Here is a 25,920-nt window from a genome sequence, read left to right on the forward strand (position 1 = left end):
ATCCAAGAGCGTCAAGAGGTGGGAGCTAGGGCAGAAGGTGAGAGCCACTCTCGCCAAAAGGTGGGTCAAACGAGGAGAAGGGGAAACCAAAGTGGGATTCAGAGCCGCTATTGCCAAAAGGCGAGCTAGAACTACAAGGTGGAAATGAGAAGGTGAGCGCTGAAGTTGGGAACCGCTTTGAGAAGGTGAAGGGGAGAAGAGTGAGAGGAAGAAGATGAGAGCCACAAGAGGTTATTTATCAAGCAGAGAACACAATGAAAGTGACAACCAATGAAGCTATTTTCCTGACAATACTCAACATCAAGACGACAATGCGCTCTGTTGCTAGTCACACATAGCTAGGTGTGTGATACCTCCCCAATAGCCACTCAGAGGGGAGGCTGAGGTTCGACTTGGGGCACAAGACTACTCATTGGGTGTCTCCAGCTACACCTAGCTAGGTGGTGGTGCCTCCCCTTGTGGAAGGTGCAAAGTGGAGGGAAGTTCTTGTGAATTACAATGTTTTCACAATAGTTAGGGTAGTTGTTTAGGTAGATGAACAACCAAAATTAAAACCTCATATTAAAAAAGAAGAAGTTAATGTTATATTTGACTCCAAGTTTTTTCTAAAAGATCGTGTCAGGTACCATCTCCAACCATGTGGTTACTTGTAAGAATCACTTTATGTGGTTGCCTAGAAGACAAATAGTGAGCACGTATGCACCAATGCATGAACACCTTTTGCATTACCATCTCCAGAAGTTTTTCCTAAAAGATCGTGTTAGGTACCATCTCCAACCATCTGGTTACTTGTAAAAATCGCTTTATGTGGTTGCCTAGATAGTGATCACGTATGCACTAATGCATGAACACCTTTTGCATTACGAAATGTATAATGCTTTAATGTTCAAAATTTAAAAAGAAACCGTGCATACCACATTTCATCAAGCTCTTGGAGTTGTGGTCTCATTCATTGTTGGCCCTCTAATAGGGACTATGGAATGGTGGTCGTTGTTTTGGTTAATGAGAACTTTTGAAAATTTACATATAATGGGCCAACTTGACTTTGATTAGATGTTCTTAATTGCATATTAAGAGTGTCTGATTGGTTTAGTTGAGTCTTAGTTGGTCTTTAGTTCAATTTAGTGACTTGCTAGTCAGAGACTTGGCTAGTAGAGCTAGCTAGCTATATTTTGTCTTTTAGCTTGCTTCTATGGCACCACTGTTATTACAAGCATGTGATATAATGCCCACCACACATATCTAATGGTCTGTCAACTCCTTCACCTCTTTCGTCTCCTCTTTTTCCACTTAAAGCCTTTCACCTTCACCTCCTTTTTCTCTTTCCCTTTCTTTCCAACGTATACCTCTCATATCCCTTTTACAAATTAATAAAAAAATTCAACATAATATTCATCTCAACTATTTTATATAATATTTTAACAAGCTACACCTCTAAATTAGGTCACATTTAGTAAAAATTTTCAAATGAACAAGTAGGACATGGTACGCTTGTCCCTATTTGGACATATCACTCTATAACGTATACTTTTGCTTGAAGATTTAGTCCTTTCATTATAACTACAGCTATGCCACCCTTGCACAGCATGCGAGTGCCTAAGTGATCTTCCACCTTGTTTTCAAGTAATTCCATATAGACAAATTGGACTAAAGTTCGTCTACTATTATAGAAGTGTTCGGTAATGGTATTAATACGAAGTTGTTGGTGCTTGTTTTGCCATTTCTCAAAGTACTTGTAGAGAATATACCATAGAAGCTTATGTGGAATCACCTTCTACTGATGGCCTTCGTGGCGAACCCCTTGTCCCTCAGCATCCCGCCTGCCAACTTCGATGCCTGGTTGCGAGACAGTGGCTACCTTGAAATCTTGGATGAATGCGCCATTGATCCTGCTCGTTCAGGACGTTGTGGAATTCTGTCCTCCATTTTCAGCTTTGTCTTGAACCCCTTTGGGAACTTGACGGTAGAGGATTTGGGCCGACCGCCTGTGCCCTGGACTGGGGAGTTTTGGGACTGTGGACGCGGGCTCAGGGAGAGTTATGGGTGGCCTCTCTGTGGTACGCAATTGAAACTACGAATGGGAGAGAATATGAAACGATATATGGGCAACTATCTACGGCTCTTTGTTTTGATATTTGCTTGTTTTGTGTAAGCCTTCTTTCGCTCATAGATAGGAGTTGCATTCCCAATTTCGTAAAATGCTTTACAAAGAATCGATCTACGCTTTCTACCGCCTCATCGGCTCCTTACGGTGAACCCATTAAAGGAAACTATTTCAATTAGAGGAAGCAATGCGATTGCAGTCTGTCTTTAATGATTTAGCATATATTTTATATATGGGGAACAGATGGAAAATTATTTTGAAATAAAGTTCAATTTGAGTTGTTGGTGGTCTTTTTCAAGTTTGTAGTGCCCTTTTGATAGAAGTATTATCTGCTGTAAAGCAAGGACTTCAAATTGAGCTTATGTAAACACTTTAGGTCTTTTGTGGTTTCTGATAATTCTTTTATCCTGTCGTTGTTCTACATACAGAGATGAATGCATGCTTTGTGAATTTCCTTCCCTCTTCTCACTGTCTCTTCAGCCTTGTCATATGTATGCTTCTAGATCAATCTCTACAGCAACCTTTATGGGAGTCAGCTATGACTTTAGACAGCAGCTTCCTTGCTTTGCTGTGTTCGACTCCTGACATATAGCCCTCGTTTCATTAGTCTCTCATAGACAGTGGTTATAAGGGGTAGAGGTTTTATGGTATTGTTGACTTGGTGCTGTATGAGTTTAGTTTCTGATGTGTGGTCTATTATGGGAATTGTGGGTGGTCCCCCTACCCTTCAAGTAGCAATGAGAAAGTACTCTTCCTGTGGTGACACGTGTCTCTTGGAAAGCACTTTGAGTTGAAACTGATCGTGGCTCCCCCCAATACATGGTTCAGGGTCCTTTCCTGTAGAGAACCCATTATCGATGTTGAAATGTGTGCACAAACTGCACCTTAAGACATTGTGGTCCTGGAAAGTGGGGGAGACCATTGGGAAATCTTGGTATGTCATTTTTAGTGACATCTTCACAGGGATCATTCTGCTTTCTAAGCATGTCACTTGTTGTTACAATGTAATCAGGGGCATTGTTTCTGCAAGGTGAAACTTCTAATATAGAAGACACCTCCCATAGACTAGAAGGGAATGGATGATGGTGATATTGAAATGCTGTCAGCACCATATGATTTGACCACATTCACTAGTATATTGGTGTTTGTCTGCTGTTACGTGTACACAGAAGGGGATGCATGATGAGTTTTCATGTTTGAACCAAGCTTGTAGGGTTGGATTGCTGGTCTGGGGAAGATATCCAACAGTCGAGTATTGTAACAAGCTGTCTAGCTAGTGTTCTGATAACATTAAGTGATGTAAACTTGCCCACTGGCTGCATAGATAGTCTGATCACAGATGGGGCTGAGAGCATGTCTATGCCTCCTTGAAATCTGCTTGAGGGAACTCCACAAATGTGCTGAGATCTACTGCTGCGCCAGTAGGGAATTGCTGCCCTGCTCCTAAACTAAGCTGATCGACATGCCCACATTCTTTTACTCCTGATTTATATGTTTGTCTTTCCCTTCTCTTGCATCAGACCCGCCAGTTGGGAGTCAGTGTGAAGTCTCTTCCATTGATAGAACTTAAAACAAGGGAGCGTCTAGTGAAGCTCAGCTTCTACGGGGACCACTGCCTATGGATCTCACTGGAGGGCGTCATCAACCCACCAGGATATTCTCGGATCCACCTCCCACACTCTTTGAGGATATTGATTGGTCAGCTTAGAGTCTCATCACACTGGTTATGCATGGAGAGTGGATGGGCTGAGGGCATACCTCAGGAGGATCGTATCTGCACTCTATGTGACAGCGGGAGATCAAGTCAGGGGAGCACTTCATCTTCATATACCTTGTTTATTAAAGAGATCCGAGGCCGTCTCTTCAGAGATTGTTATGGATCCCTCCCCAACTTTTGTCACATTTAGATCAGGGATGCCTGTCAGCTTGCATTCATGAGATGATCTGATACAGGGACCGTCTACTCCAGATGGATGCAGGATTAGGGCATACAGCCAGACTCCACTCAGAGCATGATGATGGATCTCTTCTAGCTCGATGATACAGTCCACAAACTCCGGGGAGACGCATGAGTCGAGATCTAGAGTCTGAGCCATGGCAGCTCTGCGAGCGTGTTGATGCACAAATTTGCCCTGTGGATCTTCCCTCTATGTACCTTAGGAGGGGGATATGACTGGTCACCGATAGGGGTGATAGTGGCATTTGTTAGGCATACAGCTATATCTCAGAGGCCGTACGTGACCACAATGCTGGTTGTCATCAATGCTCTATCACGGATCTCATACCATTGCAAGATCATGCTCCATCTGACGCTCCACTTGATTCATCCTTGACACCAGCCTTGAGTGGGAAAATAAATTGATACCATTCTACAAATGTCTTCCTTCTTTTCATGTACCACTACTCTTATGATGATCATGGTGTTATTTTCTTTTTTGCTAGGAGACCGGATTAGAGGCTCCCCTCACTCAGCTCATTGTATCATGATCTTTTTAGTGTCATAGATCCTTTGTGGTCTTCTTAAGACTTTTAATAAACTTTCTTTCTTTCTTTATTGTATAGGAAAGCAATCACATTGTCTGAATGCTGATTCTTATGCACATTGTGCATGCTACCCACTAGTGCTGACTATTTGTATCCAAGCTACATGTCCCCTTGACAATCTGTGTCTGCTAGCATGTCTAGGCATAAGGGTGCACATGGCTTTCCCTATGGCTTATTATTGGTTCTGGACTGGTTAGGAGGGTCATTGAGGATGCATTATTGTGATGCTTTGGCTTCCGAATCAGTACTCCTCTGAATGCCTTGTACCAATTTAGATGCCCCACAAAGGCTTTGAAAGTAATCACACCTTTTCAGGCTTGGTTTGACAGGAAGCCATCAATGGATTTCTTCCGTGTATTTGGTTGCTTGCCCTATGCTCTTGTGTTGCAAGAGCTATGTGGATAGCTTGATGATAAGGTGGTGATAACTCAGTGCAGCCCCTTGCTAAATTTAAAATGTGGCAGGCCAAGGAAATTATGATGTGTTTGGGGGGTTCCCACTCATTGCACTTGATGCAGGGGCTGATATGCCCACTATAAATTGGAATTTGCAACGGCTGGTCAATGTGCTAGATGCCTCAATTCAGTGCATGCCTGAACCTATAGATATACAGAATGTGGATGATGCAATTACACAAGAAAGTTGTTAAAACTCTCAAGGAGAGTAAGCTTTCTGCTCCTTTTGGGGCAAAACTTGCAGAGACACACATGAGGCAGAAGGGTCACATTTTGCTGAGTCAGCTTGCTTGGGTACCCTCATGATAATGTACATTGGATGCAAGCCATGTAGGAGGTATTAAACTCCACGAAGGAAGGAAAGTAACAACTGGGATGTCGTGGATATGCTTGTAGAAAAGAAGGCAGTGGGAAATAAATGTGTAAGCCTGCTGTGTGATGGTGCCCTTGATAGGTACAAGGCTTGGCTAGTTGCAATGGGCTATATGCTCAGAAGAAGGGCCAATCTTCACGATGCGCCCGGCTATATAGGCTTGTATCAGTAGGGGCTATGCGACACTGGCCAAGCTGGAGTGACAGTCCTACCACTCACATTTCTAGGACTCGTGGACCAAGTCACTTCTCTTTGACTCTTTGGTCCGTCCAACAGGGATGTATGGCGCCCCTGGTTGGGGGCCCGATCTTTCATATACGAAGTGGGCACGAGTAGAGAGCCTATAGATACTGATGTTTGCTCGGATGATCCATAGCAAACCATTCGTACCTCATCAGATCCTACTAGCAGAGTTCGGCACCTCACCATTGCAGCTAGATGCGGCCTTCCAGGGCATCAACTATCTACACAGGGTCAGGGATTTCGGCTCCTCATCCAATGGCTGCCTCCGACTACCATGGTTAGCTCTATCCTCCTCCATGGCCATATTCGCCAAGGGGGACTACCGATGTTGGTACATCCACCTTTCTAGTTGGTTCACATGACTGGGCCTCGGCATGGACCGGCTACCCCCCTTTCAGTAGCCACCGCAAGAGAGCAGCCTGCACCTTCGAGTGTACCGATGGTCATCTCGAGCTTGTCAATGTAGAGGCCAAAGAGGTTCAGTGATAGGGGGCATCCTTGCTTTACTTTGATAGTGCTTGTGATCTTTGTGGTCTAGCTAGTGCCGATCGGACCTAGCTCGTCACCCTCTCATAAAGAGCCACCATTGCCCAAATGATCTCTTGGTTATAGCCCAACTCTTGCAGTTGTTTGATGAGGCAAGCATGGGGAACTGTGTCCAATGCCTTGCAGAAATCCACAAAGCAGCAATACACTCGGTCTCCTGTGCTTGGCCTCCTCAATAATCCCCTGGAGTGTAAGGATATGGTCGTACGTCGAGTGGTCCATCCTGAAACTGGCTATCCGGTTGCCATGAGTCCGTGTACCTTTGCACTGGTACTGACCTCACCATCTAAAACTGATGCATAGATCTTGGACATAACATTTCTAGTCATGATGGTCCTGCTTGAGTCCATGAGATCTCTTGCTTTGTGGATGGGTGTAATGGTGTTTAGGGTTGAGGTCTTGAGGAACTCGTAACAAAGAGCTTCATTAAATAACGTTGGCAGGATGGGGCCAATGTTTTGATGCCATAGGCAATAAACTTGGTACATAGGCCCTCATGATCCTTAGCTTGGCCATTATGAAGCTTAAGTGCTGCGTGGGTGACCCCTTTCGATGTGAAGAGGGTGATTATAGATGACCATATCATGTATGCATCCGAGGTCCAAGAGAGCCTGTCCATATGCTGTGATGGGGGCTCGACTGTTGGTCGAGGAGCAGGAGAAGCCCGAGTCCTCTGCGTCCACCTTAGGTAACAAGACCGGATCTGAGTGGAAAGCCAAGAGGGATGTCTGTTGTGTACTTGTCCACGCATTGAAGTCCCCAACAAGGAGGACCTCTCCGTGTCTGGAAAACTCCACAATGTCAGGGTACAGTACAACGTAGAGAGAGAGAGAGAGAGAGAGAGAGAGAGAGAGAGAGAGAGTCTATGAGACTAAAGGTGACTGATACAATGGACACGACGCTGATGGTTTCAAAGCAGATCAGCCAGACCGTCTACCAATATATATACACACATTAAGGACGATGGGTCTAGTCCTTCTATTGATATTGATACAAAAAAATGTCTATCTACCTCAAGATGATACAAAAAATGGTACACAAAACTGATGATACAAAAAAAAGGAGTGAGACGGTTGTCAAAGGCCAATCATAGAGGGGCCGTCAGGTAGGCCGAAAAAAATCCTACGATGGATGATTGGCCTCTAATGTCACGCTGCTTGGTGGCGATTGCTCGGGGGGAGAGAGAGAGAGAGAGAGAGAGAGAGAGAGAGAGAGAGAGAGAGAGAGAATATATTATCGTCCTCTGAAGACCAAAACCGGCCTATGGGACCTGAGCAATACAATATCACAAATACATGGAAGCTCCTCCCAAAGAAGAGGGTAGAAAGAGAAACCACCTTCTAAGATTCAGGTGTATTTCTATGCTTGAAGAGCTTAGACACAAATGTTCCTAAAGCTGAAGGTGACCCCTTATGCAGCAAATCAGCTAGTTTGTTATGTCCCTCAAGGAGGTGATTGAACTCTTTTCTAATGTGTGCAGTGAGGGCATATCATTACCATGTGTTCTTCTGTTTCAACCATACCCTGATCACATAATTGGCATATTCTACTCTCCCTTGGCATCTTTTTCCATCCCCCTGTTTCAATTTGCAGCTGGTGTGATCTGGTGCGAAGTGAGGCTAAAGCCCTCCGTTTATGCATTGCCATAGGTGTGCAAATGTATTTCTGCGTGGTTGTCTCCCTTCCTGTATAAATTGACCAATATTCGGGGTTGATATATGTGCGATAGTACTCAAATTTATCTCTGTTTTCAGTTGTTTGCCATTTCCTGTGTAGTGCATTCAGCAAGTCATAATGAAAAGCCTCTTCATCAATCTCCTCTGAAGAGTAGTTTAAGTACTCTTCTACTTCCCACTTCTTGAACCATTTTCTTAGGTCCAGTGTCCATCCGGATGTCAAAATCTTGCCCTTGATTGTCTTTTGGAGCTTTTGACTTTCTTCCCATGCTCTCTTTGGTAGCCTTTCATTATTCATGCACTTGACACCTTTGTGATGTATCTGAGTACTCGCTTTAGGGCATGTAGTTCTATGGGTATACATCCTGTCTCTAGGAGTAACAGAGAGTATGGTGTAGTAGCCTTGATGCCCAGATGTCTCCTTATGAAAGACTTTGCATTTTTTCTATCTCATTCCATGTTGATGGTGGTATACTCCCACCCCATACCTCTACTCCGTAGAGTACTGTCTGTATCACATATGCCCCAAAGATCATATTTCGTACTTGCCACCTTCTTGTATTGCTATTGCTGCATTCATTTTCAAATTGGAAGTACTTCCCCCATCCTGCATCAAGTCTCCGTTGTACACAGCTGTTCCATCTGTTATTGGCTGGAATTTCAATGCCCAGGTATTTGAATGAGTGCACTGTCTCAATGGGTTGGCCTCTGTATGAGATTTGGGGGGGGCTGCTTGGCTGTCTAGTCTTGACTATCATGAGTTTAGTTTTGTTGACATTAATAGCCATCCCACTTTCTGCACAAAATATGCTGAAGATATCCATCATTTTTTGCATCTTACTTTCACTATCAGTGAAAACAACCACATCATCTGCATAAAGAAGCAACCAAATCACAAGACTTGCTAGATGGGGGTTGGACAGCTCTTCTTTACATGCTTCTTTGTTCACCAACTCCTCAAGTCTATCAATGCATATGCCAAACAAAGTGGGTGAGAGCGGGCATCCTTGTTTTACCCCAATATTACTATAGAATTCTTGAGACATCCCATCCTTACATTTTAGCTGGCATTTTACTTTCTCATAAAGCCTAAAGACAGCAAACCTTATTTCCTTAGGCACTCCTATGCATTCCATTCTCTCCCACAGCACATCCCTGGGCACTGTATCAAATGCCTTCTTAAAATCAATGAAACAACAAAAGAGTGCCTTCCCCTTGAGGCGGGTTTCCTCCATCAAAACTCGGAGGGTGACTAGGTGATCCACTGTACAGTGTTTTGGTCTGAAACCAGCTTGTCCCATTGCTCTTTTCTTTTCTTTCTCTGCCCAAGCACTCAACTTTGCCTCTACTATTGTGCTATATAGCTTGGCCAGAGTGGAGCATACCATAATGGTTCTATAATTTGTTAATTGATTGCGGTCACCTCCTTTGTAGATTGGTTTGATCCAATTCTCTTGCCATTCTGTTGGGAAACCATGCACCAAAGCTTGGTTTAGTGCCATTGCTATGTGCCCTTGCGTGTGCTCATTTGTCCACTTAATAAGTTCTGCTGTGAGATGTAGAGTGTCTGCTGCCTTTCCATTTACCATTTTCTTGAGGCCATCTTGTACATCTTTCAATGAGAACAAACCATGAGTATTACTGCTGAGGGGCATGCTCACCATGGGCCGAGCCTTGGGATGTGTGTAGAGTTGTTGAGTATACTCCAACATCTCTGTTTCTGTAAAATCTCCCATGACATCATTTGGCCTTTGTTTAATTCCTTTCCATGCTCTTCTAGGATGCTTGATAAAGTCAATTGCATCTGTCCATTCCTTTTTCACAATATGCGCACGTCTCTTTTTACGTGTAAGAGCATGAAACTGTTTCTCAGCTGCTCTTCTTTCATCTCCCATTGGGATCCCCTTTAGTGCATTCCTAGCTGCCTTGCACTCAGCATCAAACCATACATTGTATGGTAGCCCTTTCTTACATTCTTTACTGTTCTTTTTATGCCCCAAAACTGACTTGGCTGTAGTGAGGATAGCATTTTTCAATTCTGTCCACCCAATTTTCTGTTTTTCCAGCAGACAGGACTTTAGAGTCTCAGCACTGACTTGGCTGTAGTGAGGATAGCATTTTTCAATTCTGTCCACCCAATTTTCTGTTTTTCCAGCAGACAGGACTTTAGAGTCTCAGCGTACTCCACCTTCTTTGCCTCATTTATATGATAGTTACACTCAGCTCCTTTATGCTCTTTCAAAGTTGCCTTGGCATATTGAGCCAAGTGAAAAATTGTGAATAAGATGGCCAGCTTCCAAACCAATCAATGCATAGTCAATTACACTAGGCCCCCCACTGGCAGGGAAACAAGTAGGAGAATTTGATTTTGGGAAAAGGGCTGTACCATTTACCACCAACATGTGCATCCCGTTCATCAGTTGTTCCAATGCTCTACCATGTGCATTCACCTCCTTATCCTCTGAGCATCTACACCAAATGGGGTCAGTTTCTATCTCATGGTCCTTTATGTATTCTTGCTGAGTAAGGTACTGAAACTGTAAGTCTCCTATCCGTGCATTGAAATCACCAATGAGCAAAACATTTCCTTGTTTGCTGAACATAGCTATATCCAAGCATAGGTCTCCAAGTGGCTGAGATGGGTCAACCTCGTGTCTCTGGTAAAAGGGGGATTCTTTGTGAGGAATGTAACATCCTGCAATGTAAAGTGGTCTTTTTCAACTAGACCTCGTATGACAACATTCTGTGATCTTTTTTCTCTCTCTCTCTACTCATTGACATCTATCCCATCTTCTGATTTTTTCCCCTTGTCTAGATGTGCATCTGCCTGGGCATGTCCATTTACTACTTTACTTGCCCATGTCACTGAGGTGTCTATCTCTCTCTTGCATTCTATTTGAGGCTGTTGTGCCATATTTGCTCTTATTTTTTCCAAGGTCTGTTCCAGCTCACATATTTTTTCCTCTTGAGTGATAGTTTTTTGCTCCAAATTGGCTATGGAGTTCTCTTGCATGGCCACCTTTTGCTCCAAATCTGGAGAGAGAGAGAGAGAGAGAGAGAGAGAGTATTAAAGTCTTCGGGAGACCATGAAGGTCTATGAGACTAAAGATAATTGATACAATGGGCATGACGGTGGTGGTCTCAAAACAGACCAACCAGATCGTGTCTACAAAAAAAAATGTATCAAGGACAGTGTGTGTAGTCCTGATACTGATACTGGTACAAAAATGTCTATCCATCTCCAGATGGTATAAAAATGGTACAAAAAATGATGCTACAAAAAAGGAATGATAGGGTGGTCGTCAGAGGCCAATCACAGAGGGGCCGTCGAGTAGGCCGGAAAAAAATATTGCGATGGATGATTGGCCGTTGACGTCGAGCTACTTGGTGATGGTTGCTTGTTGGGGCGGTGGGTGGCCCTATGGCAAATGAATGTGACAGTGATCCCAGTAGGGCGACTTGATAGCATAGACGGGAGGTTGCGAACTCGGATGTGGGAGTCTGTCCGAAGTCGTAGCTATCGTGGCTCAGGATCTCGCTCACGTCCGCGTTGTCTGCTAGACTGAGGAGAAGTGTCCTATGACTAGAAGAAGTCGGTGATGATCTATTGGGAGGTATTTGGCGATGTAGGCTAGATGCGTTGTCATGCTCTAAGAGATGTATCTTGGAGGCGGGTCATCTCATGGATGAACGCTGTTAGGCACCGCTAATCTGGGTATTGTTGAGTTTTTGAGAGAGGACCGAATCCATCGTAGAAAAGGCAATGGTAACGGCCTTGAATAGCATAATAGATAGGGCATTTGAGGGCAAAGTGCTCCTCCGACTCGATCTCCTATAGGTCGCAAAGTGTGCATATGCGGCCCTCGTGGGGGATACCCTCTACGCGTCCATTCTCAATCCACAGTCTGTGTGATGAAACCTTGAACTAGCCTAGGGCGATCTGGAGTGCATGTGGTTGATGAACCTGCGTGTAGCCTGGGGGAATAATGAAGCCCTCTTGCAAAATATATGGAGGTAGTTCCGGAGGTAAAAATTGAGCTTCACAGGAAGCTTGAGGGGGAGGAGCCATGTCCTGAAGGTGTGGAGCTGGAGCAGATCCTCTTGTATAATCTGGTTGACCTCCTGGTCAGTGGGATAGGCATAGGATGAGGGAGCGTCGAGGTTGTACTGAAAGGGAGGCAACCGACCGTGTCAAGGCTTAGCTGTGTGAACCAACTGGTGAGGCGACTGTACACATATTTGGTCCCCCTTGGCAGATAAAGCCATGGAGGAGGATAGGGCTAGCCATGGTAGTCGAAGGTGGCCGTCGCATGAAGAGCCGAAATCTTTGAGCTGCATTGTTGAGGCGCCAAACTTTGCTAGTAGGATCAGATGAGGTACAGAGGGTTTGCTGTGGATCATCCGAGCAAACATCAATATTTGTAGGCGCTTCACACGTGCCCACTCCATATCTGAGAGATCGGTCCCCCAACAAGAGCTGCCGTACATGCCTGCTGGGCAGACCAAAGAATCAAAGAGAAGAGACTTGGTCCACAGGTCCTGAAAATGTGAGTGGTAACACTGTCGCTCTAGCCTAGCAAGTGCTGCGTATCCTCTACTGATCTGGGCCTGCATGGCCAGGCGTATCATAAAGATCGGTCCTGAGAAGAGAACACCCAATATGTGTAGGATCCAACTATCTCCGCTGGGTTTCCAACGAAAAGGAACTGCTCTCGGTGCATAGCAGGTCGAGAAGTGTTGAAGATTATGACCTTGGTTTTCCCAAGGTTGACCTCAAATCATGAGTGTCGCAGAAAACCTGAAGTGCATCTAGGTGTCTTTGAAGGCCAGCGCTGAGGATGATAGTAGTGTTAGAATAGAGGTCATTGTCCCAATTGTAGGCATTGATATGAGGCTGGCTTGGGACATGCCTGTAGACAGTTGGGTGGGCAGTTAGGGCAGCAGAGGGAGGACAGCATAAGGGAAGGCAGCCCCCAGTTGGGGCTGCCTAGGGGCTGGCCAGCCCCATTTGAGGGGCCTGGTCGGCTAGATCTGACCGACTAGATGTTAGCATTATATGCATCTCCTGTCTACAGTGTACTTGTGTGCACACTGCTCTGAGTGAGGGCTTCTTTGTGGGTGTGCCCGCCCCTCGTGAGGTTCTTTCATTCCCGGTTCTGCACCTGTATCTGGCACTATCTTCCCATCCTTCGGAGGCTCTTCCTACACTCAGAGGGGGCACCTAGAGGCACCCAACCTGGGGCCAGTCGGTAGCCCAGTCGGCCCCAGCCCTGGCCGACAGCTCCCAGGGCCGACCCCCTTCTAGCCGACCCTCCTACTGGAGGCTATAAATACCTCCACCCCCCTGGGTCAGTCTTGACTAGTTTAGTGGCTCCTCCAGCCTCCTCCAGCCTTTGCTGATCCAGATCTCGCATCCTCTTGCTGCCATCTGCCAGGCCCTGTTGTTCAGCCTCCTTGCAGCCCATGTCCTGATCAGCCCACCTCAGCCTCCCTGCTCCCAGGCTGACTCCTCGTGTTGCCTAGGCCCCTGCTCCAGAGCCCTGCTGGCCCAGTGATCAGCCCCGAGTTCCCCCGCTCCCCATCCAGTTCTGTGGCTCTTGCCTCCAACCTCCAGGCACGTGTTCTTTGCCTCCTGACCCCAGCCTCCTTGCTCCCAGGCTCCTCCTCCAGTTCCCCTGCTCCCCATCCAGGCTGTGCTCCTCCTGTTCCCAGGTGCCTTGTGATCAGTCTCCCCCTTTCTAGTGGTCACCCTGATTCCCGTGAGCACTGCCCTGAGTGCTGCTCCTCTTTTTTCCCATCTGTGCATTCACTGCTGCCCCAGATTGCAGCCCCTTGTGCCCCTATCCTCTGCTCCAGTTCAGCCCCTTCTGCAGCTCCTGTTTCTCATCCTGTTCAGGACTATTGTATCACAGTTGCTGCCCCATTCTTGGGCTGATATATAGGAGATTTGTTTGGTGGCACATCTTGTGTTGTTGTCTCTGGTGTTTTCTGTGTGATTCTATTGCTTCAGTATGTTTACATCTTCCGCTGCCACTCTTGACATGGTATCTGAGCACCCGGTGCTCCCCGATCCTCTCCGTCACTGAAGCTGACACCCCACCTACAGGCGACTTCAGTTCCTCTTCCTTTCTGTACCCTGTGGCCCTCTACTGCAGGACGACACCTATTCCTGTGCCTATCCTGATCGGCAGTGCCCTGTGTGCACCTTGTTCTGGTCGGCAGAGCTTCCCTTGCCTCTTCCTCTGTTCGGCAGCTTCTCCTATGCACCCTATGCTGGTCGGCAGTGCCTCATCTATCTCTTCCACTGGTCGGCAGTGCCTTGTGCATACCCAGAGCTGGTCGGCAGTACTTCAGCCTGCCTCTGTCCCAAGATCCCCTCTTGTTGCTAGTCGACAGTTGAAACCGATCCTGTCAAGTGGGAAAGACTCCGTTGGACACCCACACGCTTAACAGCACAACTTTAAAACCACAAATTTGAAATGGACAACTTAATACAACTTGAAATTGAAATGAAATGAAATGGAAAGATGGACACCAGCACTGGGGCCGGAACGGGCCGACCCCCCCTCAATATATGATATATTTATTGGGAGTATTTAATGAATACAATGCTCCATGGGTTCCAAGAACCAGATAATGTCCATGTACATATGAAAACAGTACCAAACAAATAGGCTCGAAGTCGAATTTTGATGTAGAAGCTTGAAGCAGTACGACCACTAGTGTGGTTCAATCTCTACGGTCCTGTGCTTTCACTGGACTCCGCGGAGAGCGCCTCACTGGTGTTCCGAGACCACGCACAAACAGGCGCTCTCGTACTAACGCCAGGCTCTCCCGATCTCAGCACCTTTGGACCAAGGTTCTCCAATAGAGCTTGGACAACCCGGCACCGAACGGGTGTTGGCCGAGCGGGATGAATCCCTTATCAGATTTAAACATAAAATACTTTACTGAAATCTGAAATTCACTTGTAGATGGTTGATAGAAAACCAATACTCGTGGTATGATGAAGCCACCCTTGTTGAAGAAACAGTTGCCTCGTGGTGAACCACCAAGACAAGTATCACCGCAAAAGACACAGCCGCCTGCTGTGAGAGAAGAAGCATCCACTTGCAAGGGAGGAGAGGCCTGGCTGCAGTGTGGAGGAGCTCAAGCAAAGTCGCCTGAGGGTAGTGTTCTACTGGCTGGAACACAAGCGCACAGCCATAGCCGCCTGTAGGGGCATACGTAGCTTGGAGAGGTGCAGCCGGTAGAGGATGGGCAGCCAGCAGGTACTGTCGCCTGGGGAAGTAGCCGCCTGTAGGAAGGGAGAAGAAAGGGTAGTTTGCTGGTGTAAAACGTGCAGCCTGCAGGAGAGCTCACGCAGATGAGAGGGCAGCACCACCTGCTGGTGTACTGACGCCTGGGGAAGTAGCCGTAGCAGTTCAGGGTCGCCTGGAAGGGAGTACGCCTGGCTGCTGTACACAGGTGCAGCCCACCTGTAGGAGAATAGAAGCAGCCACCTATAGGAAGAGTAGGCGCAGCCAGCAGCAGCATAAACAGCCGCCTTTGATTTGGCTCAACCGGCAGCACGTGATGAAGCTCAGGGTGATGAAGGCGCACAGAATCAGAATATGTACGCAGCCTGGAGAGATGTTCGCCGGTTCTCACGTAAGGTGGAAGCGATGATGTCTACGCTTGATGGAGAGAGTCTTTTTTTTATAAAAATTAAGGTGTAGTCTTCTCTAGTGAATTCCACGCATGCATGTGGGGGGAACTAGTGTGGGTAGGTGACCATGCCCACCCCCACACTCACTTAAAAGTGGGGCTCCCCACCTTGGCCCCTAAGTGGGTGCCCAAAGTGGTGCCCACATTTAAATGAATGTGAACACTTAACCTTATAAAACAAAGGGGTTAGAATAAAATAATAAAAAAAACATGTGCAACATACTTACCACTTGTTCACATGCACCAAAACTCGTCAGAATACAGAGCAGACTTCACGACTCACTGGCAGGCGTCCCCGCTCAGTAAGTAACACGTCAAGCAGGCAAACACACAAATACATGTCATGCGAAAACAGTTTCAAACATGCAAAATATGTGTGCATGTGCAAATAGTAACATGGACATATCTCCCGTTCATGGAACAAGTACAAAATATCTGTCGGCACAAAACTGACACGACGTAAAAACATAAAAACCTAGTCTTCCTATGGAGTGACAGTCCCATAGGTAAGACACAGTTCCAGGCACGAGTCTCCCTATGGTGTGACAGTCCCATAGGCAAAACACGGCACGAATACTGGCTCTTCCATGGCGTGACAGTCCCATGGGTCGAACACAGTCCAGGTCATACACGGGTGGCACTGGTCTGGCTCCCGTCCATACGACACCATCCTGCTAACACACGGGTGGCACCAGTCTGGCTCCCGTCCATGTCAGCAAAATACTGGCCTCTTCACATGAGACACCGGCCTGGCCTCAAGTGAACGAGACACAAAATCTGGAGATGGACCAAATGGTTGGCCAATTGGTGACATCCCCCCGGGCTTCTAAAGAGTTGACCTCAACTGAAAAGCCTCAAGATATGCCTGCAACAATTGTGGATAATCTGCAAAATAATCCTCATTTACCCACTTGGCATCAATAGGCAAATAATTCTTAAACTTCACAAGGTATCTCCTGGAAAGCTTTCCTGCAGGTAGCTTTCTCTCCTTGTGAAAAACAATCTGTTCTGGCTGAAGGATCTCCTCAAGCTCTTCAATTTCTGGCGGATCTTCTGTTGACAGGCTCATCAGGATCTGGCCCCACATATTTCTGAAATAGACTCACATGAAAAGCATTGTGAATCTTCCAATGACTAGGTAAAGCAAGCCTGTAGGACACGTCATTGATCTTGTGAATCACCTTGAAGGGTCCATAATAGCGAGGAGAAAGCTTAGGATATGATCCTTCTCGTCCTGGCCTCTTTCGAAGCCTAGCCTTCTCAAATTTCAGCAATACCCAATCACCTTCTTTGACTTCCATGTCCCTTCTATGCTTGTCAGCAGCCATTTTATGCTTATCCTGAGATCTTGCAATGGCTGTCCGCACCTGACCAAAGGCAACATCCAAGTCACGAACATATTCATCAGCTGCAAAAATCTCATCCTTAGTATGAAGGATGGGTGGCAAGACCACTCTGCCATAAATAATCTCAAACGGAGCCTTTCCTGTGGAAGCATGGATCGTATTGTTGTAGGCAAACTCAACAAGTGGAAGATACTTCTCCCATGCAGTCTTTTGATCTGCCACATAACATTTCAATAAATCCAACACAGTTGAATTTGCAGCTTCACTTTGGCCATCCGTTTGGGGATGATAAGCTGATGAAAACTCAAGTTTAGTACCCATATTATCAAACAAAGCCCTCCAAAAGAGGCTGGTAGTCCTGGGATCTCTATCCCCAACAATGGATTTAGGCATACCATGATGCTTGAAAATATTAGCAAGAAAAAGCTTTACCATATGATCAGCTTTGATGGTTTTCTTGACGGGCAAGAAATGAGCTTGCTTGCTAAACCTGTCCACAATAGTCCAAATAGCATCATTCCCATGCTGGGATCTAGGCAAATCCATAATAAAATCCATCGTGATACTTTCCCAAGGTTGCGAGAGAATAGGCAATGGCTGAAGCAAACCTGGAGGCTTTTGCCTGTCTAATTTCACCTTTTGGCAAGTAATACATGCACGCACATAAGCCTCAATGTCTTTACGCATGCTCGGCCAAAAGAAATACCTCTGAATCATGCGAGTAGTAGGCATAATACCTCTATGACCAGCATAAGGTGGAGCGTGACATTCGTCCATAACCTTTGGACGCAAATCCTTTACCACACATAGGCAATTATCCTTCATGAGATAACCCTCGTTGATAACATAAGAGGCATGTGAATGACCAGCCATCAAATCAGTCCATATATGGCAAAAATCAACATCCAAATGATACAAATCTCTCATAGCAGATAGGTCTCCATGAGAGGCCACTGAGACTGCAGCAACATAAGGCCTCCTAGATAGTGCATCGGCCACCACATTTTTCTTTCCTGGAGTATGCACAATGTGAAAATGAAACATGGAAAGAAAGTTTGCCATTCTCATCTGCTTCTCTGAAAGCTTGGTTTGAGATAGAAAGTATCTCAAGCTTTGATGATCTGTCTTGACTACAAATTCAGCCCCAAGAAGGTAGTGTTTCCAAATCTTTAAGGCGTGAATTACAGCCAAGAGCTCTTTCTCATAGATATCCATATGAAGCTCAGCATCATGCAAACGACGGCTCTCGTATGCAACTGCATGCCCTTCTTGATTTAGGACAGCTCCTATGCAATCACCACAAGCATCACATTCAACCACGAATGACTTGTGTAAGTCAGGAACAATCAATACTGGACCACATATGATCGCATGCTTGAGCTGCAAGAAAGCATCCTGTTCCTTTGAAGTCCATTTGAAAGCAGTTTTCTTCTTCGTGAGATCATGTAGAGGAGTGGCAATCATAGCAAAATGCCTTATGAAACGCCTGTAGTACGAACATAATCCCAGAAAACTACGTACTTGATGTACGTTTTGCAATTCGGGCCAATTCCGAATGGTCTCTATCTTTGTAGGATCCATTGTAACTCCATCTTTGGATACAATATGACCCAGATAATGAATCTCTGAAAGGAAAAACTCACTTTTCTTGGCATTGACGAAAAGTTTATGCTTCCGCAACTCTTCGAACACTGTGACCAAATGAGTTCTGTGTTCCTGCTCATTCTTGGAGAAAACCAAGATATCATCAAAGAAGACTCCTGTAAACTTGCGATGGGGTCGGAATATCCTATCCATCATACGATTAAAAGTAGCAGGAGCATTGGTGAGACCAAAAGGCATTACCAAGAATTCATATAATCCAAAGGCTGTCCTGAATGCAGTCTTATGGACATCTTGTGGCACCACGCGTATCTGGTGATAACCACTCTTCAAATCAAGTCTGCTAAAGCAAGCTGAGCCATCAAGCTTATCCAAGATATCATCAATACGTGGAATTGGGAATCTGTTCTTGATGGTAAGCTTATTCAAAGCTCTATAGTCCACACACATACGGAAGGATCCGTCCTTCTTTTGAACAAGAAGCACAGGAGAGCAGTAAGGTGAGGAACTGGGCTGAACCAAACCTTTCTCTAAAAGCTCGTTTACCTGCTTCATGATTTCTTCTTGTTGTGCAGCACTCACTCGGTATGCGGGTTTGTTAGGAGGAGAACTACCTGGCACAAGATCTATACGGTGATCTTCGGGCCTTTGGGGAGGTAATTCACCTGGCAACGAGTCAGCAAAACAGTCGTTGAATGCATTAAGAAAATTCAGCCTATCATAAGACATAGCATCCACATTTTGATGATTTGGCACAAGACTATCACGCACGAAAACCAAGTACGCTGAAAGACTCTTTTTCATTGCTTTATTAATTTGGATGTGTGATACAAGTGGGATGGAATCCCCTTCTTTGCCAGTATCAATAAAATGCATGCGGCCTTTATGCATAAAAGAAATCATATTGGACTTGTAATCTTTGCGGGGCTCAAGCCTATGGTGCCACGGCTTGCCCAACAATACGTCACATCCATTCAGTGGAGCAACTAAGAAATGCTCATTATCAAGGTAGCCCTGGATATGGATACGCAACTTCCCTATCAAACGGGTAACCTGCACCTCTTTACCAATAAATGCAGCTTCGGCTTCAATCTGAGGTCCCATATGCTCGACCTCAATTCCCAATGCAGCTGCCATTTGCATAGAGATGAAATTGTCAGTTGCACAGTCATCAAACATGAAGAGTGCGGGCTGATCCTTGATTTGCCCCCAAGCCTTGCAAACCATACGCTCTTTTGCATCATGACCTGTATTTCCTTGCACATCAAGAACTGCATGTACATTAGCTTTGGTGTGCTTGTCCTCGTGCTTTGATTTGCGATCTGGGCATTGTCGAAACATGTGGTCTTTGCTACCACAAGAAAAGCATTTTCCATCCTTGGCATATTGCTCTCTTTGCTCCGGGGTTAATCCGAATTTGTTCTTCCTTGGGCCCTGTTCTTTAGATGTGTTATTTTCAGCTTTACCACCCTTGTAAGGCTCCCGGAAGTTCTTTTTAGGTGGCTGTCCACCCTTTTGCTGATTTGGGACAGCCTTGTCTTTCCCCTTGGAACCTCCTTGATCCTGCTTAATCTTGAGCACCAATTGCTCCGTAGCAAGAGCAGAAGCTGTGAGTTGTTGCAACGTATGTTTCGGGTGCAATTCAATACCCAATCTATATGCTGGTTGCAGTCCAGAACGAAACTTCCTCTTTCTTTCATCCTCAGTGATTTGCATGAAGGGAGTCACTTCCAGCAACACTTTCCAGAATTTGTTAACATACTGTTGCACACTTTCATTGTCTCTTTGTTCCGGCCTGTCCCACTTTTGAGTGAGAGTTTGCTTTGCATTGGGTGGCAAGAATTGAGCATAAAATCTATCCTTGAATTCCTTCCAAGTGGAGATGAGATCCTTGGTGATCTTTTCAGTGATCCACCAATGAGCAGCAGTCCCTTTCAAAAACATGCTAGCATGGCGCACCTTTGACTTTTCTGTGAAGTCCTCATCGCTGAAAGCAATGTCGAACTGTGCCACAAATGCTAACACCTTAGAAGCATCATGTTCACCATGAAAAGCATCAAATTTGACAGATTTGTCACTTGCTTTGAATTCCTTGAGCTTCCTGGCATGAGGCTCATGGTCTTCTCTTTTTCTTTTCCCCTTATCCAACGGGGCAGCCCTATCTGCATGGGCTCCATGGGCCGTCATAGAAGTTTCATGGGACACGGTGGTATGTGCTCCACGAACTCGAAACTCAGATGCATGTGACTTATCTGCATATGGCATGGTCTCTCCATGAGACAACTCAGAAGGCAAAATTTTTCTGGAAGTAGACCTGTCACCATGAGATACAAACATAAAATACTTTACTGAAATCTGAAATTCACTTACTTGTAGATGGTTGATAGAAAACCAATACTCGTGGTATGATGAAGCCACCCTTGTTGAAGAAACAGTTGCCTCGTGGTGAACCACCAAGACAAGTATCACCGCAAAAGACACAGCCGCCTGCTGTGAGAGAAGAAGCATCCACTTGCAAGGGAGGAGAGGCCTGGCTGCAGTGTGGAGGAGCTCAAGCAAAGTCGCCTGAGGGTAGTGTTCTACTGGCTGGAACACAAGCGCACAGCCATAGCCGCCTGTAGGGGCATACGTAGCTTGGAGAGGTGCAGCCGGTAGAGGATGGGCAGCCAGCAGGTACCGTCGCTTGGGGAAGTAGCCGCCTGTAGGAAGGGAGAAGAAAGGGTAGTTTGCTGGTGTAAAACGTGCAGCCTGCAGGAGAGCTCACGCAGATGAGAGGGCAGCGCCACCTGCTGGTGTACTGACGCCTGGGGAAGTAGCTGCAGCAGTTCAGGGTCGCCTGGAAGGGAGTACGCCTGGCTGCTGTACACAGGCGCAGCCCACCTGTAGGAGAATAGAAGCAGCCGCCTATAGGAAGAGTAGGCGCAGCCAGCAGCAGCATAAACAGCCGCCTTTGATTTGGCTCAACCGGCAGCACGTGATGAAGCTAAGGGTGATGAAGGCGCACAGAATCAGAATATGTGCGCAGCCTGAAGAGATGTTCGCTGGTTCTCACGTAAGGTGGAAGCGATGATGTCTACGCTTGATGGAGAGAGTCTTTTTTTTATAAAAATTAAGGTGTAGTCTTCTCTAGTGAATTCCACGCATGCATGTGGGGGGAACTAGTGTGGGTAGGTGACCATGCCCACCCCCACACTCACTTAAAAGTGGGGCTCCCCACCTTGGCCCCTAAGTGGGTGCCCAAAGTGGTGCCCACATTTAAATGAATGTGAACACTTAACCTTATAAAACAAAGGGGTTAGAATAAAATAATAAAAACAACATGTGCAACGTACTTACCACCTGTTCACATGCACCAAAACTCGTCAGAATACAGAGCAGACTTCACGACTCACTGGCAGGCGTCCCCGCTCAGTAAGTAACACGTCAAGCAGGCAAACACACAAATACATGTCATGCGAAAACAGTTTCAAACATGCAAAATATGTGTGCATGTGCAAATAGTAACATGGACGTATCTCCCGTTCATGGAACAAGTACAAAATATCTGTCGGCACAAAACTGGCACGACGTAAAAACATAAAAACCTGGTCTTCCTATGGAGTGACAGTCCCATAGGTAAGACACAGTTCCAGGCACGAGTCTCCCTATGGTGTGACAGTCCCATAGGCAAAACACGGCACGAATTCTGGCTCTTCCATGGCGTGACAGTCCCATGGGTCGAACACAGTCCAGGTCATACAGGGGTGGCACTGGTCTGGCTCCCGTCCATACGACACCATCCTGCTAACACACGGGTGGCACCAGTCTGGCTCCCGTCCATGTCAGCAAAATACTGGCCTCTTCACATGAGACACCGGCCTGGCCTCAAGTGAACGAGACACAAAATCTGGAGATGGACCAAATGGTCGGCCAATTGGTGACATTAGTACCCTTTGTGCCTCTTCCACTGGTTGGCAGTGCCCTATATGCCTTTCTTCTAGTCAGCATCTTCCCAGATCTGCTCCGAGCTGTGAGCCCTGCTCAGATCTTCTGTTGGGGTGATTGATTTGGTTTTATCATTTTATATTTTGTGCCGTGTGCCCCAGACTATTGATAGCAGCCTACTGCTTCATCAAGAGCCTCTCCCCCCCTTCCTTCATCGCGCATCGGGTCGGCTCCCGTCTTCACCCGTGCGACTTTATCCAAGGGTCCTTGGCAGAGTGTGTTAGCTCTTGTTTTCCGGCTTCTTGAGATCCTTTCTTGCTGCCCCCGTATGCAGCCCAGTGCCGCTTTCATCTGCAGGTTGGCTTGCCGGTGATCTCCTTCAGGCACTCTGTGGTTCCTCCCCGTATTCTGTACCTCTTCCTCGACGGCAACTCTTCCTTTGTGTCCTTCCTTTGTCTCGGCAATTCCTCTCTCTCCCTCTGTTGCTTCCACCCTCCTCTCCCACTGTCAATGGGACCCATAGGGTATGAGAAGATCCTCGGGAGACGACTCTTGCTTGCCATCCTTGTCCTGATCATGGTTACTATATGGCAAGGATTTGCAGAGACCCAAGATAGCTTTTCAGCTCTTGCCCCTACAAAGGTTTCAGCCCCTTCTATGGCGCTTGATAGAACCCACTGTCAGCAAAACTTCTTGATTTATTGGTTGATTCTATATGGCAGTGGTACCGACAGTTTTACAGGAACCTTGGCACCTTTGTGATTGCCTCGGGTCTGCTCCACTGCCTTTGGTTCCTCTGCAGTGGTAATCTTAGTTTTTGATCCCCCCCCCTTCTTCTATTTTGGAGCCAAGTCCTCTGTTTTTGACTCCTGATGGCTTCCTATTGGAATTTGCTATTATTCCCCCCCCCCCCCCCCCCCCCCCCCCCCCTTGGTGGTTTTGCCGATACCAACCTCAGTAAACAGAGGGGGCTAGTTATCCTCTTCTCTGGTTACTCCTTGTTCACAGGTTCCTTGCTTCCCGGTACCTCTTCACTGACAAACCTTCCTCATCTGCACTACACTCCGAATCTTGGATTGTTTATTTACATGGCCCCAACAGGGAACATACTCTCCAGAGGGGGACTTTCCCGCTCATCCAACGGATCATTCAGCCTTATGAGTCTTTTAGAGCCTACCATGAGGGTGATTTAGATGCTTCTTGCATGAAGCTTTTCTTTTTATCTTTGTGATCTACAAAAGAGCCTCCATCATGGAGATTCATCTTCTTGTAAATTTTTTATCATATGATACATTTTGCCCTAGACTTACTTTTAAAAAAAAGAGAGTGTGTGTGTGTGCACAAAGGTCTTGATCCTCTTTATCTTTTGCTTTTTTGTAGTTGGGTTTTCACCCCCTTTTTTGGGGTTTCCCATCTCAGTAATATGATGAAATAGTTTTAGCCCCCAAAAAATGTGTGTACTTTTATATATTAAATTGGATGATTGAAGCTCATGATCGATACCTTTCCCTCTGCAGAATTGAATGTATCAACAAGAACGGGATCAAGGAGCTGATGTAGATCCCCTCGGCTTAATGCTCCAGAAGCGTGCCGTTGGAAGGGTTATGCTCGTCAAATTGTTGCCCCCCAGCAGAAGTTCCTGAATGTCGAACTGTTGAAAAAGTAGCTGTAATGGATTCGGGTACTTTCTACTTGTCATGGTGAGCTGGTTGTATCTAAAGTCAAGGATGCTATGCGACAACGTCCGCGTGTAATAATGTTGCTGGCTGTAGTTGCAATTAAGCATCTCCGCAATGTCTCCTGGATGTGACCTGAAAGATGGTTGTTTTCAAGACGCAAAGTGGATAACGAATTACAAAAATGAATGCCCAAATGGTCCACGATTGAATCTACTTGGCGAATCAAACGCTGAAGATTCAGACATAGAGGTGCTGGACCTTGGTACAAGGACTTCACTGATGAGGAGGTATATGTTCTGGATGCTACCAACCCACCTGAAGAAATGGTAACTGCTACTTCCCAACAACTCTAATCTATGCTTTCTATAGCCGAGTATGATGGTGAACTTTCTTCTCCTTCTTCTCCTCTTGATACTATGAATTTTATGGAACCTATTGAGAACATGCATGAGGATAATCTACCAATGGTGCTTGAAGTGTTCCAATAAGATGCCTTCTTGACATCGAGGAGCAGTGCAATCAGGTATGGTTTGACCACGTTGATGGTACAAACATGGTTCCTAAGGAGGTTGGTTACAAGGACAAGACAAAGGAGTTGACTGATGTAATGCCTACCTTTGAGACCTTTGAAGTTTTTCCTGATGGCCTCTTGATTTGGAAAGAGAAATGGAGCAATGCATGCAAGAATCAATATGAGATAGTATTCTAAGGGACACTACATATTCTCCTCCATACTGACAGACGAAAGGGGTGGAACTCTCTCCTTTCCAAACCGGGGGGAGTGGAGATTTATATAGATCTTTGATGCAACATCCAGGGTTCATAGACCACATGAGACGAGATGGCGTGCCATTAGAACCACAATGGGTGGATGATGTAGACTTCGCCATATTGACATATCTGGTGTTTGATCGTGGCAGGAATTTCTACCATTGATCATGGTTATCCCAGGCATGTATATGCTGCGCAACTCATAAGGATCTAAGATATGGTCTGGAGCATAGGGAAAAAGAAGCCCAACTATTGTCACTTACAATTCATGGTACGGCCGACTATGGGCTAGGAAGAGGACAAACTTGGAAAAGTAGCATTATTATATTTGGGGGGTTACAACCTCACCTTGCCTATTTAAGAAGGCTCTTTTCTTTGTAATGGACACACACACTCCTCATTTGTCACCCAACCTTCCACTTATAGCCATGCTCCTCTCCACTCCCTTAGTCCATACCCATCTCCTTTGATGCTCTCTCTCACTTAGTTTTCCTACGTCCACATAGAATGCTCCATCACTTCACTTCACTTGTATTCCATCCACTCCTTTCCATTGTACATGAGCCACGCTTCTCCATGAATATAGTTTCATGCCATTACTCTTTCGCTATGAATATCTTTTGAGTCACTTCCTATTTTTTACATTTGTATCATGTTCCTTCCATCTCTTCCTCATCTAATTCGAAATTGACGGCACCTCATATGCCATGATGCATTACGGCATCCTGAATGTGTATGTTTACAACAACGCCACCTAAACGTTGCGCATCCACAGTGTCATGTGTTTGTTGCACTCCTCGAGGCAACGCTTGAGTTTGTGCAAAATCTTGCGATCGCTTTGCCTCTGTTTCTGTCCAATTCAATCATTCGAGGAGAGAATCTACATGCACCCTCAGCTCCAAAGTAGCCCCTTTAAGCGCAAGATTTAGCTCCTAGTAGGTAAGGGTGAA

General features: G+C 45.9%; 1 protein-coding gene across 2 annotated transcripts; it reads left to right on the forward strand.

Annotated features, from left to right (window-relative positions):
- Nucleotides 1-1,738: 1,738 nt before the first annotated feature.
- LOC147606245 (PRA1 family protein H-like) lies at nt 1,739-25,556 on the forward strand. Of its 2 annotated transcripts, none has more exons than XM_086792640.1 (2): nt 1,739-2,148; nt 24,038-25,556. In XM_086792640.1, the coding sequence occupies exons 1-2, from the start codon at nt 1,760-1,762 to the stop codon at nt 24,078-24,080; spliced, it is 432 nt and encodes a 143-aa protein (XP_086648766.1). In that variant the 5' UTR covers nt 1,739-1,759; the 3' UTR covers nt 24,081-25,556. The 2 variants fall into 2 exon arrangements, with proteins under 2 accessions (XP_086648766.1, XP_086648767.1); XM_086792641.1 differs by having other exon boundaries at nt 1,739-2,057.
- Nucleotides 25,557-25,920: the final 364 nt, after the last annotated feature.

The sequence above is a fragment of the Cibotium barometz genome, chromosome 58 (genome assembly GCF_041138505.1).
Source record: "Cibotium barometz isolate CiBa-2024 chromosome 58, ASM4113850v1, whole genome shotgun sequence".
Taxonomy (NCBI): Eukaryota; Viridiplantae; Streptophyta; class Polypodiopsida; order Cyatheales; family Cibotiaceae; genus Cibotium; species Cibotium barometz.

Coding starts and splice junctions, on each gene's coding strand:
- LOC147606245 (XM_086792640.1), top strand. CDS start 1,760: ATGTGGAATCACCTTCTACTGATGGCCTTCGTGGCGAACCCCTTGTCC. Junction 2,149..24,037: donor TTGATATTTGCTTGTTTTGT/GTAAGCCTTCTT, acceptor TTCCCTCTGCAG/AATTGAATGTATCAACAAGA.